This window comes from Lissotriton helveticus, chromosome 1_1 (assembly GCF_964261635.1).
Source record: "Lissotriton helveticus chromosome 1_1, aLisHel1.1, whole genome shotgun sequence".
Taxonomy (NCBI): Eukaryota; Metazoa; Chordata; class Amphibia; order Caudata; family Salamandridae; genus Lissotriton; species Lissotriton helveticus.
This window is the reverse complement of record NC_136057.1, coordinates 380203761-380221652: the sequence shown is the minus strand read 5'-3', so window position 1 is coordinate 380221652 and position 17892 is coordinate 380203761. Positions and strand designations below refer to the sequence as shown.

General features: G+C 46.4%; 1 protein-coding gene across 2 annotated transcripts in view; it reads right to left on the bottom strand.

Moving 5' to 3' along the window:
• Positions 1-17892, bottom strand: part of LOC144769598 (sodium- and chloride-dependent GABA transporter 2-like) — a 762140-nt gene that overhangs the window by 263643 nt on the left and 480605 nt on the right. For both annotated transcript variants that reach the window (XR_013598730.1, XM_078653757.1), the window contains exon 7: positions 4421-4555. Coding sequence is in view for 1 of the 2 variants with exons in the window: in XM_078653757.1 (XP_078509883.1) it covers positions 4421-4555 (135 nt within the window). In the remaining variant the exon portion in view is untranslated. The remainder of the gene's footprint in view (positions 1-4420; positions 4556-17892) is intronic.

Below are 17892 nucleotides of genomic sequence, written 5' to 3'. Positions count from 1 at the left end.
TTCCTCAACAGATAATATCTGTTTATCGAGGACCCCCACCGCCCCGTCAGATAATTCAATAACGTTTGTTGCGAATCAACCCCTGCCTTAGCACTTTGTAGACGTTTTGGGCTTGGTAATTTCCTTTTGCCCATTATGCTATATAAATCTGTAGTTTCCACAATCACAGGGAGAGGAAGGGGATTATACAATTCTCAGGTCAAATAACAGAAGAAGCAAAGTCCAATAAGTGTGGGTGTGTTTACCAGAGGACCAAGGGATTAGGCCCAGCCCAGCCTCATCCGGGCACAGATGGGCTAGGACGGGCCCGCCCTTGGCCCGCGCGCGTCCCGCGCCGCGGTGGTCTGCGGCAGTGTTTGTAGGGCCTAGGGCGGGGGGCGTGTCTCTAGCCTCTCACGAGACTGCGCTGCCCGCTGGGAGATGAAGTCCTGGGCAGTGCACAGTCCGCGGGGCAGGAAACGAGGCACGCAAAGGGAGAGCCGCTCAGCAGTCCCCTATGGATGGGCCCCCCCAAGCTGGTCAGGTAAGTTCCTCCAGATGACGGTAGGCAAAAAATGACAATCTCATCCACACTTCAATTGCGCGTCCCGTGCCGCGGTGGTCTGCGGCAGTGTTTGTAGGGCTGGGGGTGTGTCTCTAGCCTCTCACAAGACTGCGCTGCCCGCTGGGAGGTGAAGTCCTGGGCAGCGCACAGCCCACAGGGCAGGAAACGAGGCACGCGACGGGAGATCCGCTCAGCAGTCCCCTATGGACGGGCCCCAAAGCTGGTCAGGGAAGTTCCTCCAGATGACGGTAGGCAAAAAATTACAATCTCCTCCACACTTCAATTGCGCGTCCCGCGCCGCGGTGGTCTGCGGCAGTGTTTGTAGGGTGCGGGGGGCGTGTCTCTAGCCTCTCGCGAGACTGCGCTGCCCGCTGGTAGGTGAAGTCCTGGGCAACGCACAGCCCACGGGGCAGGAAAAGAGGCACGCAACGGGAGATCTGCTCAGCAGTCCCCTATGGACGGGCCCCCCAAGCTGGTCAGGGAAGTTCCTCCAGATGACGGTAGGCAAAAAATGACAATCTCCTCCACACTTCAATTGCGCGTCCCACGCCGCGGTGGTGTGCGGCAGTATTTGTAGGGCCGGGGGGCGTGTCTCTAGCCTCTCGCGAGACTGCGCTGCCCACTGGGAGGTGAAGTCCTGGGCAGCGCACAGTCCGCAGGGCAGGAAACGAGGCACGCGATGGGAGATCCGCTCAGCAGTCCCCTATGGACGGGCCCCCCAAGGTGGTCAGGGAAGTTCCTCCAGATGACGGTAGGCAAAAAATGACAATCTCCTCCACACTTCAATTGCGCGTCCCGCGCCGCGGTGGTCTGCGGCAGTGTTTGTAGAACCGGGGGCGGGGGGCGTGTCTCTAGCCTCTCGCGAGACAGCGCTGCCCGCTGATAGGTGAAGTCCTGGGCAGCGCACAGCCCACGGGGCAGGAAAAGAGGCACGCAACGGGAGATCCGCTCAGCAGTCCCCTATGGACGGGCCCCCCAAGCTGGTCAGGGAAGTTCCTCCAGATGACGGTAGGCAAAAAATGACAATCTCCTCCACACTTCAATTGTGCGTCCCAACTGGGACTCAGTTTCTGGGGCAGAAGGGTGGACCACATTCCCGTCACCATATACCGCGATACATTTCAATCTGGCTTTCACTCCTGCACTTCACAAGGGTCCTTTTACCCCATGGAAGGAGGGAGGATGTCTTATGTTGTCAGACATCTGCCATAACTATGACATATTGACATTTGAAAACTGCAGAAGGGAGTTCCACCTAGATCCAGGTGAACACTTCCACTATCGACAGCTCAAACACTGGGCCCTCGCCCCGCAGAATAGAAAGGGCACCATGCAAGAGCGGACAGCGTTCGAACAGTTTGTACAGTGGGTGGGCTCCATGAGGGGGGTGATCTCTTTCCTATATACTTCCCTGCTCTCAGCTTCACTATACCCAAGGCACAGGTACATGTCCATGTGGGAAGAGATGGCACAAAGAGAGATAACCGATAAGGAATGGGCGGGACTCTGGTATGACATCACTAAATTTAATCACTGGAGCTGTGAGAATCCCACATCAAAACTCTGACGGATTGGTATTTGTACCCCACCAAACTTAAAAAAGATATTCCCGAAGACCTCTGATCTATGTTGGAGGGGGTGTGGTCTTTTAGGTGACTTTCAACACATATGGTGGGACTGCCCCACAATAAAACCTTTCTGGGAGGAGATTCTACCACACATTAAGGACATGTTGGGGTATCTGATACCAACCTCCATAGAGGAAGTCCTCTTGGGCATTAGGAACCCGGCCCTAGAACACCAAAGGCAGACAAAACTATCATGTGGACCTGTTTGAGGACCACTGAGGTCGCGATAGGGGCCGCGTGGAAGAAGAAAGGGGCACCAGCCATCTCCCAATGGCATTTGCGCCTCTGGAAACTCTTATGCCTTGAAAGAATGACCAATATTTTCGGGACGACTACAAAAACTTTGAATACAAATGGGTCCATTAGTCACTTACCTCACTAAGGGACTTCCTCTGACAGTCTGTGTTCCCTCCATAAGAGTCATGCACCTATGCCAATTCTAGGTCACACACAGTCACTGGGCCATTTAGGGGAAACAGCTCGAATGAACTCCAGCAATTCGAGGTATAGCCACTGGGTTTGCCCTGTTTATGTCAGGGCCGGAGACACACAGTTCAATGACCACCACCACTCAAATATTTTATTTTAGATTGGGGGGAGGGCTTAGAAGTTGGGGGTACCTTCCGGTTGGAAGGAGTTGATCGGCACAACTTGTAGCAAAATACTAGAGTGTTCCTGCATAGATAGATTGATGGCTATACATTTCAGGCCATAGAATTATTTGAAACTGTATTCTAAATTACATAATGTATAAAGTAGGGGGCCTTCCTTTTGTTTATTGTATTTTCAGCCTAGGCACCGCTTGGTATACTACACATTGTAAAATTGCTTAAATGTATTATTTGTAGTATTGCCCTATGTGGACCAAATGTCAATAAAAATAAGTTTGAAAAAAAACATGGACGCTACAGGAAAGAAAACAATCCTTTTTTTAATAGCATGCATTTTTCAGATGGTTTTGTTTACAATCGTTACCCCGGCTGCCAGGTAATTCCAAAGGGAATACATTTGAGGTATGCATGACATTCTCTTGCCTGTTCTACACTCCATACAAACATAATACTTATTGTCTTTGCTCATAAAATATTATTAGTGGAGAGGAAAATGCTAAGTTTTCTGTTAGTTTTTTCATGTGCACTCTCTTTAAGCTGCTGTAGAGAGGCAAACGTTTACCAAGAACTAGCACTTTTGATTTAATTACTGTGTTCTCAATATAGGCCTTTAACTTAATGCTTGATATGTTTGTTCTTCTTCTCCCATTTATAGTTTTGGCAACTTATGAAGTGGAAGCGTAACACATGAACATTTCAAGTATTTCGATATGCAAAGATTTTGTTACAAAACTGTCTAACTTGTATATCCCTTGTTTTGTTTTGTTTTTTTCTACCCTTTAAACTTAAAGGTTTCTCTTACTAAACATATAAATCTTGTGTGTCCAAAATTGGCACATTTGTGAAATATGAAAAAGCTTAAACGTTAACTAATACCTTCACAGAGGGTTTCACTTTGCTCCCTCCGTTCTGTTGAAGTTAGTTGAGGCAGTGCAAGTCTTCGTCCCAAATTAAAATATTGTACCAGTCCTGGACTAGAGGCTGAGTAAAGTTTCCCAATGGTAGGCCTGATTCACAAAGGTAAACTTAGACCAAAAGTCTACGTTTATGACTGTTGGTATTCATAAAGGTAAACTTAGACCAAAAGTTTAAGTTTACGACTTTCAGTATTCACAATGGTATGTTACAGGTATCTTTACGTCTGCACTTGGAACGGAATCTCGACACTTGGGGCAAAATCTCCGCCCGAGTGCAGGGATTACACTCCGCACCTGAAGTCTCCACTCCAGGTGTGGTGTGGAATTTCCACACTCAGAGCAGAGATTCTGCCCTGAATGTGGAGTTTCTGCCCTGAGGGCGGACTTGAAGATACTTTTCACAACCTATTTTTGTGAATATCAAAAGTTGTAAACTTAGACTTTTGGCACTAAGTTTACCTTTGGAAATCAGGCCTGGTGAGTGCAGAAACATTTTACAAACCATGCTAAAAGGGTACCATGCTTCACCATATACGTATACCTTTGTTTTTCTTGACACCCAACAGAGTACTTCGAGTTGATTGTCATAGGGACATTTCTGAGACAGAATGTAGTAGACACATGGGTATGTGAACTAAAAACATAGAGTGGCTCAAAGTGTCTGCAAACATTTGAATACTAGAATTTGCAACAGGTGCACAATGTAAGTTCTTTCCTTACCTGGGGGTCTTTGAGTCGGCTCAGGTCTGGGTAAAGATAGAACTGGATCCCTTGCAGAGCTCCAGGCAGGGTGACACCTCTGATTAGAAGAACTAGAAGCATGAGGTAAGGAAATGTAGCAGTGACATACACAACCTGGAAGATAAAGACAGTAAACCATTAATAAAGACACAGATAAACACATAATGCAATGGAAAAAAACAAAAAATACCTTCTTTTAAAAAATATCAGGGCTGCAAAAAAGAGGGTTGTTTAGCACATCCAGAACAGTTTAATACAGCGATGGAGCATAGGCCACTGTGATACAGGGAAGAAGAGAAGGAGGCTGCTCAAGTCAAGGCATCTTCTTATCCATAAAGCAACCAATGAATACAGAGACAGGAAGCTTAGGATGGTCGAAGAAAGAGGCATGTGTTAGAATAGAGACTAGGAATCCTTGCTATTTTGCAAGCCCGGCAGCAGGATCTTAAGAAAGACTTTGGACCCCTGCAGTTATTTGTTTTACAAATTATTCACTGTTCAGCACGGGGAATAAAATTAGATCTCAAATAGTAACATTTAGTTATCCTACACAGTACAGAAACATCTGGAAATCTTGCATGCCAGCCCCATCTGTAATATCTTGGGAATCTGAAATTTGATGTCAGATGCTGTGTGAATGTCTAAGGAGTCATTCCACGAAATAAACACAGTAACAATGTACTGGAAAGGTCACTTCACAGTGGTGGCAAATTTGTTAAGGATCTATCCTATTGTCAATAGAATGCTGCACGTGGAAACAAAGAGCAGCATAATTAAACTACACTTAAGAGAAATTAGAAGGAAAGCATGCCCCTCCCTGAATTCCTTGCACTTAATTTAAACATACACAAACAAAATTATAGCATTGCTATTCAAAATCTACACTTTTAAAGTTACTACTGCCCTTAAGGTCACAAAAGAACTGCAAATGTACTCCAGCCCAGCCAAACATTTTCACTCAGCCTTAACCATGTGTAACAAAATGTTGGCTGCAAGTTGTGAGTTCTGTGCCTTTTCTACTACTGGTTCTTCCTATCAATATTTTCTTTGTTGTGTCCGCAGAGCCACCACTGGCGGCAGATCCTTCTCCCACCTCGCTGCCAAGACATGGAACACCCTCTCCCTACGGCAGACGCAGGACCCACTGACCTTCAGAAGACGCCTCAAGACCTGGCTGTTCCAGCAGTAGGGATACCCCCCAGCGCCTTGAAACCCCACGGGTATATAGCACGCTTTATAAATGCTATGATTGATTGATTAATTGATCTAAGTAGTAGTTCAGATACCAAATCCACTATCATGAGTTGTGAAATCTTGTGTTTGAAAATATATTGATCCTATTGTAGCTGTAGAAAAAACATTCTCTGGAAACAGAGTGCCGCAAATGCGTTAGCTATTATAGTTATATCAAGTCCTTTGTTGGGACCTAAAATGTGTAGTTTTGCATTGTACAAGGACATTATTAATTCAGTGCTCAATCTATGTTTGTGCTCCAAAAATGTGTCTATAATTTTTTCCTAACTTTCACTAACCCATTTTGACATCCATCTGCGGATTTGATTCATCCCACCATGTGATCTCTTTCATCCTACTCGGTGACCACGATTACCATATGAAAGAGCACAAAGACTCCAACACCAACAACCTTCTGCATGCCCTGAACACACTCACACTCACCCAATCAGTGAAAGACCCCATCTACTCAGTTGGACTACTCCTGTACCCTATCTTCACCAACTGTGCCGATATCTGAGTTTCTCAAGCCCACCCCCTCACATGGACTGACTACTTCCTCATCCACTTTGACCTGCTAGTCTCCCACTAACGTGAAACAGCACCCTCCCAATCGAACCAATACAACTGCAAGAGGTTCCAGAAGAAAAATGGACCACAGAGCTCAAAACCCACCACCAGTAGGACCACAATGACCTCTCATGTTCCAAAACCAAATGTAATGCCTGGATCATCTACATTGCAGAAGCCATAGCCCTACTCAAAACCACCAGCATCCTGAGGACCAAACCACAAGTGAGTTGGTAAACGGAAGAACTGACAGTGGTGGTGCGTCCATTGGGGCTATGCCCCACTAATGCCACGGTCCCAAATTCTTCGTTCTACTTCTCCGATGCTAATTCCAACCAGCACTCCTGATTGGGATTACTGTCTCTTTGTCCGAGAAGTAGAACGAGGGACGCTGGGGTGGGGGCGGTGCTGCAGCAGCACTCAGGGATTGAATGACAGGCCAGCAGTAAATGTAAATGTAGGCGTATTTATAGAGCGCACTGATACTCAGGAGTGTCCTGGCGCTGTACTCATACCACTAGGGAACCCATCCTAGCTTTTCCCCGTGAAATGTCCACTCCTGGGCAACCCCGGGGTGCAACCAGGCATCCTCAGCGCTGTAGGGGGCCATTGTGGAGACTAAGCAAGCTATTGCCCAGAGTTGCAGCGTGGGACTCGTGCTCAGAGTAGGCACCGAGGCGAGAAATCAGGTCCGAGGAATTATGAGCCCAAGAACCGCCGAGATCACCGAGATCAGCCAAGGCAGGATTTGAACCCTGGTCCCGGGCCAGGCCTCTACACCAGGGACTGCCGCTCTAAGCAGTGAGCCACACTTCTCCACTAGAGACAACATTTGCAGTCCCAGCAATAGTGCACATGTTTGTTTTTGGGCTGATCATTTATACGATCAGCCCAAATATGCGCACTCTAGCAGTAAGAGTTGGAGCCCAAGTCTGGCATGTGACACGTGTCACTCTGTCATGTGGCATATGCCACATCTGATGTGACATATGCCATAGATTTTCTACTTAGTCTTTCATTATTATCAGTTGAGCATTTCCAAACGACTATGTTTCACTCTGCTAAAATAAATAAATTGTTTAAAAAAATAAAAATAATATTAAAAAATAATTTCCCGAGGTGGGGTTTGAACCCTGGTCAAAACTCACTCAAAGCCCCTGTGAACTAACAGTGAGCCATCTAATCTGCTGAAATTCTCCAGCCAAAGGCATGTATGTCATAGAATAATGATGTCAGTCCTTCCTCTATTTCTATTGTCTTTGGACTTTAGATACCAGAAATCTTCTCTCGATTTACATTCTTTAAATACAAATAGCCCTTCCTTTCATACAGTCTGCCACTAGCCCCATGCATTTATTATTGTTACACAATCATCCCCACATTCTCATTCCACTAAATAAGTGATTTCTTTCATAGCAAACCTGTCCCCCCTATCCACATGCCACCCAGCATGCCATCAATGCCTCACATGCACTATGACTAAGGAGGCCATAGTTCTCCCAGATACTGCTAGGGGGTGATTTACAAAGGCACAGCTTTCATTTGTGGAATTTAGAAATAAAAAAATAAATAAATAAATAAAAAAACGATTTTCCCCAGCTGGGGTTTTAACCCTGGTCAAAACTCACTCAAAGCCCCTCTGAACTAACAGTGAGCCATCTATTCTGCTGAAATTTCCCCAGCCAAAGGCATTTATGTCATAGAAAATTGATGTCGGTCCTTCCTCTATTTCTATTGTCTTTGGACTTTAGATACCAGAAATCTTCTCTCGATTTACATTCTTTAAATACAAATAGCCCTTCCTTTCATACAGTCTGCCACTAGCCCCATGCATTTACTATTGTTACACAATCATCCCCACATTCTCATTCCACTAAATAAGTGATTTCTTTCATAGCAAACCTGTCCCCTCTATCCACATGCCACCCAGCATGCCATCAATGCCTCACATGCACTATGACTAAGGAGGCCATAGTTCTCCCAGATACTGCTAGGGGGTGATTTACAAAGGCACAGCTTTCATTTGTGGAATTTAGAAATAAAATTAAAAGGATTTTCCCCTGCTGGAGTTTGAACCCTGGTCAAAACTCACTCAAAGCCCCTGTGAACTACCAGTGAGCCATCTATTCTGCTAGAATTTGCCTCCAGCCACAGGAGTATCACACATGGAAAAATGATGTTGGTCCCTCCTGTATTTCCATGGTGTTTGGACTTTAGCTGGTACAAACACTCGTTCTATTTATATGCCATTAAGGAGAGAGACGCGGGCGTATTGGCCGCAAGGACGCGGTCCAGTCTACTATGTGTGTCGTGCGTCGGGGTGTAACAAGTAAAGAGCCTCTGAGTGGGATGGCTGTACGCCACACATCCACAGCTCCCAAATTATGCATAATTTCCCCTAGGCGTGCCGTCATACGTGGTTTCGTGTCAGAGCGAGGAGGATGCCGATCTAGATCCGGGTCCAACACACAATTAAAATCCCCAAACCAAACGAAGGGGGTGTCCGAGAAAATAAGGTCCTGGAGATGGGAAAAGAAACCCGGATCATCAACGTTAGGTGCATAGGAATTTAAGAACAGGAAATCCCTACCATCCAGCTTGATTCGCAGCAGCAAGTACCTGCCTTCGACATCTGCCTCAACATACTGAACGGCACAGGGAACCCCAGGTGCCACCCAGATTAGGACCCACGTGGGATGCACGCTGTTACTAATCCACAGTATTTGCTCAATACTGTGTTGAACACTGAAATACATGAGGGAACCGGTACGACTGAAACGTATATTTTATTGCTGATTTGTGAAATATTCCTGAGTTAACATACGAAGTTTGCCCTAACTATATTGTATGTTGCCTCCGCATGGGGAGCACCTGAGACGCTAGAAACGAGGACTGTACTCTAAAGTATAGCAGTTTGCAGCGCACCACCCAGGATTGTTTTGACTGTTATCTCAGATTGGGAGTTTGGAGGATTGCTGGTTACATTATCGGATTTTTTGGAATTATTAAAGCATATCTCTTTTTGTGAGACGACAACTGTTAAGAGTAGATTCATACAGTGTACCATGCTGCGGGGCAGCGAGCAAAGAGGGGTATGTAATGATGAGCTGTGTTTAATTAACACAGCTGTTGGGCTGCCACATACACAATTTCACCTGATGCGTTGGAGGGTTAATGTCTTCAGTTAAGATTGGTACATGGGGAAAAGCTTCGCGAGCATCCGAGATGGCGGCGTGAGCTAAGAGCTCCCGAGACCCTCGCTGCCTCCTACATATATACTGAAACGAATACGGATTATTCGGATGGAATATTGAAGTGCAGACCCGGCAGAGGCACTAGCTGCTTTCCAAAATCGATTTGGACATTGGGAACCTGAATTACACCGATCGCAACTTTCTGGCCCACAGGGGTGGAAGGGCATGGAGCTCAAGTGGCACCAATACCCAGGCAGTAGTTGAACAACAACGGCTAGCTGCAGTGGGATCGATGCCCCTGGTCAACTTTCGGTTTCGTTTTTGAGACCTCACTGGTGAGCGAGGGTGTTATCGACAGATTGATCATCGGCCTGCGCCGGGCGCTTCACTCTGCAGTGTATCTACCGAAAGTACTTGGTGCGGACCGGGAGAAACCCTTCCTCAACCTGAACATTTGAATTCTAGTGGGCTATGAAGTGCGGATATTGACAACAGGTCGCACAGGGCCCTCCGGGGCACATAACCCAATATGGCGGGCAAGCAAGACGGAGACCGGCGGAAGACCAAGTTCACCGGCAGGGGCAGTCTGACGCAGGCGGATAGTATCGAACGATTCACCCAGCCGAGGGGATCACCCGGTACCATCCCTAAAACTTCCGGAGGGGCGAATGTGACTTTTGAAGACCCAGAGGAATTGACCCTCCAAGTCGTCATGGGCGCCATTGCTGGCATGAAAACTTCAATCGGACAACAATACGAGGCTCTGGCTTTAAAGTTGGATACCATGGCTGTGGATGTCACCTTAATCAGGGCGGACCTCTACAAAACGAACGAGAAGGTCAAATCCCTAGATTTGAAGACAGCCAGTCTCACTACCGACGTTTCTGACTTGAAAAAAGGAGGTCCGTAAAGGCAAACTGCCAACGAACAGTTCGCCCGCCGATTGGAGGATTCCGAAAGTCGTGCAAGGCGGAATAACATACGCATTATTGGTATTCCTGAAAAATCGGAAGAAACCGCAACGGATCTTTTTGTGGAAGATCTGCTCCTCAATCATCTCGCCCCCAAAGGCTTGAGTAAATTCTTCGCGGTGGAACGGGCGCACAGAGGGCCGGGCAGGAGGCCGAAGCTGGGTGCCCCACCAAGTCCTATTATCGCTAGGATTTTCAACTTCCGCGATAGAGACGCTATTTTGCAGGCCTCGAGAGTGGGTGGACCCGTCAAGTTTGAGAATACTACAGTGAGCTTCTACCCGGACGTCACTTAATCTGTCCAAAAACAACGATTGGGCTTTCAAGGAGTAAAAAGGCGGATGCGAGACATGGATTTGAAGTACGCTATGCTCTTCCCTGCACGGTTGCGGGTCGAATATGAGGACAAGGCCTTTTTCTTTGACCGCACAGATGTGGTTAGTGACTGGCTTGACATGAGTTAATTAGAAGCACAGGTGCACCATAGAATGAACAGGTTTTCAACAAACACTTTGCAAATATGAATGTCCAGAAAGTCCGTTTTGTTTAGATGATTTATTTTTCAATAGAGTGAAAATAGGACAGCCGACGCGTTTCGTCCCTGCCGGGACTTCTTCAGGGCAAGAGAAAAAATCAGTGTCCAGGATGAAGTGTGGAAACCAGTTGGGTTGCAGAACTGTCAATCTCTATTTCCAATAAAAATGGTGAGTATCCACGTAGATGTTCATGAGATTGTTCAGTCATGAAGTGTCATATGTATACGGGGTCTTGGCAAAAAGTACTATAAATATACTATCAATGTTTAATAGAGGAAATGATTTGAAATCCAATTTTTCACTTTTAATTAATTTATGGTGCACCAACAATGCGATGTGCACTATAATCTATGGATGACCAAGTGCCCCTTACAGCGGATATCCTGCCATCAAAAGAAATTATTCATGGTTCCTCCTCCTTAGTTCTAAGAGACCTCGGAGAAGATGGAAAAAGATGGAAAAAGCGGGAGATAACCGCCCAAACGAAAGGTCCCCTCAGTATGAATAACGCCTGACTGGCTTGACACTCTGCCCGTGAGAAGAGATCCGGCAGACCGCTCTGGGGGTACGGAAGACGGCGGATCGGCGCAAGAATAAGGAATATTGACTAGGTTCCCTGAACTATTGCATAGTGTACTGCTGGGGGTCGCATATCGTATGTATAAATGTGTTTTGCTGCTACTACGAGGTGGCGGGAGGGACAGGGACTCGCCCTCCTCTGGGGTTTCTTTTTGTAGACTAGTTAGTGAATGGGGCGACAGGCACACTGCAAGTTGGGGTGGCTGATGGGTCACACGCAGGGGTGCAGGGAGGGGGGTAGATGCTTGGTTTTCTGGTTGGGGGGCGGGGGTTGGGTGTTGGGGTTTGATTTGGTTTTACACAAGGTGCCGTATCGTTTGCTTATTGGCCGCTGGTGATGCGTCTTTCTCTGGGATGGGGTGGTGGTCACTATTGGGATGGGGGATAGGGGGTTGAGACTAATGTCATGGAACGTCAATGGTCTCGGGGACAGAATTAAAAGAAGGGTGGTTCTCCAACTACTCAAGAGAATGTCACCAGATGTGGTCCTGCTACAAGAGACACACCTTATAGAAAATTCCTGCTCAGCCATGAACAGACGAGGTTATCGTCTTGTCGCTCTTTCGGGCTTCACCTCCGGGTCTCGGGGGTGGGAGTAATGATCAGAGCCTCCCTCCCCTTGGAAATTGACGAGGTGATTTATGATGACAGGGGACTTTATGCAGTAATAGTGGGCAGATGGGAGGGCAAGACCATACTTCTAATGTCTGTTTATGTCCCACCTGGTCTGCAATCGTCCACATTTGAAGATATCGGTAAAGTAATTCTGAATCTCCCGGAAGGATTCCTGATAGTGGGTGGTGACTTTAATTCGGTTGTTTGTGGGAGGGAAGATCGTTATCCACCTAGGGACCTGCCAGGATCAAAGGCTTGGCTGAGTAGGCTTATGGACACTTTGGGATTAGTAGATTGTTGGCGCTTGCTACACCCTGGGCAGACACAATACACCTTCCACTCCGGGGTGCATGGCAGCCTCTCTAGGCTTGATTATGTACTGATGCCAGCGGCGCAGGCCATGATGGTTAAGGAGGTTAGACATCTGCCTCGTGGCATTTCAGATCACTACCCGCTACTCATGGTGTTGGATACTGGTGTTGGAGCAGAAGGGAGGTTAGCTCCCATAAACCCATGGTACCTCCGCAACCCTAGGACCCGTGCAGCATTGGTTAAGTCTATAGAGCACTATTTACTTGAAAACTTGGGGTCAGTGTCTTCTGCTGTTTCACTTTGGGAGGCTTTCAAAACAGTTATCCGTGGGCAGGCTTTGTCGTTGATTTCCTGTGCCAAGAGGAGTAAACATGAAGAAGTAATCCGACTTGAATCCGAAATAGACGAGTTGGAAGAAGATTTGGAACATGATGTTACTCAGGAGAAATGTCATGCTCTTAGTCTCAAACAGAGTGATTATAAAGCACTGGTCACTGACACTGCCAGATCCATGAGTAGAGAGCAGCAGGGGCGTTTGTATGATGTTGGGGATAAGGCAGGTAAATTAATTGCATGTCTGGACAAGAAGGAGAGAGCGAGTCGGGTGGTTCCGGTGATTGAAAGTCAGAGTGGTATGAGAGTTACAGACCCAGTGGAAATAGTGGAACGCTTCGCAGAATATTATCAGGGGGTTTATTCTCCCGTATCGGACAGAACAGAAGAGGACTGGCACTTGTTGTTGCGAGGCATAGCTTTACCCCGCCTAGCTGACGAAGACAGGGAATTGATGGATGCTGTACTGACTGCTGATGAGATTGCGCTGGCGATCCGTTCAGTGCGTTCAGTCAAAGCGATGGGACCAAACGGCCTCCCCATTGAACTTTACAAACTAAGACCCGACAAGATAGCGCCGTATTGCCGGGCTATGTTTCTTGAATCGCGTGATGCGGGCCTCCTCCCCCGTGATCAAAGGCTCGCAACCATTGTAGCTATCCACAAAGAGGGAAAGCCGCGAGAACATTGTACATCCTATAGGCCCATTTCACTTTTGAACGCCGAGCCTAAGATTCTGGCTAAGGTTCTGGCGAATCGCCTGATAACAGTCATTGGTGATTTAGTACATCCTGATGAGTCCGGCTTTATTCCACATCGCAATACCACACTCAACATGCGGCGTCTCCATGGAGTCCTCGCGAGAGTGGCATCCATACGTGAGCCGGCCATCTTGGCATCCCTGTATGCAACGATGGCCTTCGATACGGTGGAGTGACCATACCTTTGGGCCGCGCTCGCAGGGTTTAGTTTCGGCCCGGGATTTATAAGATGGGTAAAACTGTTATACGAGGAGCTGCTGGCCCAGGGAGTGGTGAATGGCAAAGTCTCTGGCCCCTTTGTACTGGGGAGAGGCACGCGACAGGGATGCCCGTTGTCCCCTCTCCTCTTTGCTCTGGCCTTGGAACCGCTCGCTGCCTGGCTGCGTTGGCAGCCCTCGATGAGGGGTATCAGCTGGACCCCGGAGTTTGAGGATCGCATTTCGCTCTAAGCTGACGACATCCTTTTATATCTTTGTAAATCACACCCTAGCAGTGTCTGGGAGAACTATGGCCTCCTTAGTCATAGTGCATGTCAGGCATTGTTTGCATGCTGTGTGGCATGTGTAAGAGGGGGACAGTTTTGCTATGAAAGAAATTACTTATTTAGTGGAATGAGAATTTGTGGATGATTGTGTAAGAATTGGAAATGCATGGGGCTAGTGGCAGACTGTAAAATAGGAAGGGATATTTGTATTTAAAGCATATAAATAGAACGAGTGTTTGTACCAGCAATAGTCCGAAAACACCATGGAAATAGAGGAAGGACTGACATCATTATTCTATGACATAAATGCCTTTGGCTGGGGAAATTTCAGCAGAATAGATGTCTCACTGTTAGTTCACAGGGGCTTTGAGTGAGTTTTGACCAGGGTTCAAACCCCAGCTGGGGAAAATCGTTTTTTTTTTTAAATTTTATCTTTAAATTCCACAAATGAAAGCTGTGCCTTTGTAAATCACCCCCTAGCAGTATCTGAGAGAACTATGGCCTCCTTAGTCATAGTGCATGTGAGGCATTGATGGCATGCTGGGTGGCATGTGGATAGGGGGGACAGGTTTGCTATGAAAGAAATCACTTATTTAGTGGAATGAGAATGTGGGGATGATTGTGTAACAATAGTAAATGCATGCACTAAATTCCACAAATGAAAGCTGTGCCTTTGTAAATCACCCCCTAGCAGTATCTGGGAGAACTATGGCCTCCTTAGTCATAGTGCATGTGAGGCATTGATGGCATGCTGGGTGGCGTGTGCATAGGGGGGACAGGTTTGCTATGAAAGAAATCACTTATTTAGTGGAATGAGAATGTGGGGATGATTGTGTAACAATAATAAATGCATGGGGCTAGTGGCAGACTGTATGAAAGGAAGGGCTATTTGTATTTAAAGAATGTAAATCGAGAGAAGATTTCTGGTATCTAAAGTCCAAAGACAATAGAAATAGAGGAAGGACCGACATCATTATTCTATGACATACATGCCTTTGGCTGGGGAACTTTCAGCAGAATAGATGGCTCACTGTTAGTTCACAGGGGCTTTGAGTGAGTTTTGACCAGGGTTCAAACCCCACCTCGGTAAATTATTTTTTAATATTATTTGTATTTTTTTAAACAATTTATTCATTTTAGCAGAGTGAAACATAGTCCTTTGCAAATGCTCAACTGATAATAATGAAAGACCAAGTAGAAAATCTATGGCATATGTCACATCAGATGTGGCATATGCCACATGACAGAGTGACACGTGTCACATGCCAGACTTGGGCTCCAACCCCTTCTCCACTCTAGGCTGCATATTAGGAGACCGAGGGTTTGATGCCGCAGTCCCCGGTCTCCTAATGGGCAGGGTCTGCCCCTGAACCAATCCTGACGGCGCTGCTGGAGCAGCGTCAGTAGAGGGGTTGGCACTACAGTGACGTTGCAGCTGTTCCTGTTTGCGCCTCCTGGTCCGGGGTCCCATGCTCTTCAACAGTCGTGCAGAGGTGCTGAGGTGGCACGGACCGGTAAGTTTTCTTTTATAACATTATTTTAATCTTCCCCGGCCCCCACCCCGCGTGACCCCCCGGGAGTTTATGTGTGTGTTTATTTATGCCTGGATGTATTTTAGTCTTTGCAGGGCTTCATCTCATTTCATCTCTTGTACTGTGAAATGAAATCCCACCTTAAGAGGTGCATGCTTCTAAGAATGTACTATTTTTAAATTCGCCACGTCCCTTAATGCACAGAAGCATTGACTGCACCAGGTGTCTGTTTAGCTTTGTTGTGGGAGTATTCCACCGTTTGTAATGTGGATGTATACACCTCTTGTTGCTATGTAATGGACGAGGGGCTGCTAGCTATTTCCCATTGTATTTCATGTTTCCTTTTTCTTACCCTCATAATTGCGTGTTTTTACACGGATGTGCTGACTTTCCAGGCCAGTAAACACCATTTCCTGAGATGTTTTAACGAATGATGGGATGGTCATCTCTATTATATACGTTTTCCTTTTCCACTGGTTTTCTGAATATTAAAAAAACACAGCCGAGCAACAGTTTCGTTCGAGCATTATTCAGCTAATCTGCTGATGAAATGTAATGTATTTTAAATATTTATTTTTTTCCTGACTGACAACCAGGTTTTTCAAACGCTCACTTTTGCCTTATTTTAAGTTCAGTAAAGGCCTCTGGATTGATGAAAGGAAGGCCTGGTTACTCAAGGCTGTGTTCGTAATCTTGGCTCTACCTTTCATGTTTACAACTCACCCTGCACATTAATGCCGAGTACTCGAAATGGAGTCCCTGTTGCAAAGCCCCAACGTGCAATGCCTAATCATTGTCCACACAGACTACTGCCATAAAACGAGGCATAAATATCTTGTGCTGTTTGCCTGTGCCCTCGGTTACTCTTTACTTAACCTGCCCATATTTGACCAACCCTCATTTCGGCGTCCCCTTTGCTACCAGGAGACTAAGAGATGCTGCTGCGTGGGCAGTAAATGATTTATCCATTAATTCCTGCGACAGGCTTAGAGGCTGTGTTCTGACTCATTGGCACGGACCATGCTGCAAGATCAAGTTGTTGAGTAAAAGAATGCAGTGGATGAACATATACATTAGTTCATTTGTAAAGTTCTGCATACAGCAGAAGCCCCCTCAGTGCACTTTGTGTGCAGTGCACAGGGTTAAATGGGAATTATGAGCAGAAGTAATGTTGGTCAGATGTGGTTGTAGGTGCTGGGGCCTTGGAATGCCCAGGTGTGCCAGTTGACCAAGTGGTCAGATAGGTATAGATGGAGGATAACGTGAGACCACCCCTGAAAGTCTTATGCCCTGATTCTGATTAGGGGACATATACCGAATAGAGTGCAAACACCAGTTTGTGCCCGACTATTTCTGTGACCCTGGGCACGAAATGTGCATCCTTGAGGGTTTTGTTCCCAGGTCAAGCCTGGCACGGTTCAAAGCAGAGCAAGGAGAGTACCTGTCCTGTTGTGACTTCGGAATGGGCTTTTTATTTCCTATTCTTCCTTAGTAGTGAGCAGTGAGTATCTGGAGGGTGATTGTTACCAGATATACAAAGGCCAGTAGGAGTTGGTGCACCCCTGGTGAAGCTGGGGAAGATTATGAGCATCCGGTGACTACAAAATGTATGGAGTGACTAGCACTATATCAGCTTTCTGTACTCCATCGCTGTAAATCAGGAGTCTTCATGCCATCCACTCACTGCTATCTGAAGTGCTCGAAAGTTGAACATGGTGCAAGACAGTCTGTGTTCCTTATGAACCTGTTGATGGAGTCTTCTAAACGCCAAGTTTCTTTGCTTTAAGGTCTCATGTTAGCGGTATGTGACTATGTGGACCCCAGGTACTTCTTGCGTCTTTTTAAGTGATTAGGTCTCAAACTGACTCAAAATATGTACAGTAACTAATGAAGTGCAGTCCTGAGGGCACCTGTGAGCAGCTATTTACTTATCTGGTGGAGCTGTTTAATTGGCAGCAGATTAAGCAAATGTTTGCTCAGCTCCGCAGGACTCATGTGATTCTGCATTTCTTTGTCTGCCATGAGATGGGAAGGGATTCTGGTATCACATTCTAATGAAGGAATTATACAAAAGACTCTTTGGAAGCTAAAGTGTGGAAGGCCAGACCTTCGTATCACTTGTGTGTTAATGGGGATGTACTTTTCTTTCCTGCAGACTGTAGAGGCTATAATGCTGAACTACACCATGAACCCTTGTACTGTTTTAACAAATTCAAAGTTCTGTGGATCTTTTTTTTTTTAACATCTTTTTTATTGTTTGCATTGTAAACTTTGGCATACACTTCAGGTTGAACACAATCACATTTAACTGTCATCATACATTCCCACATT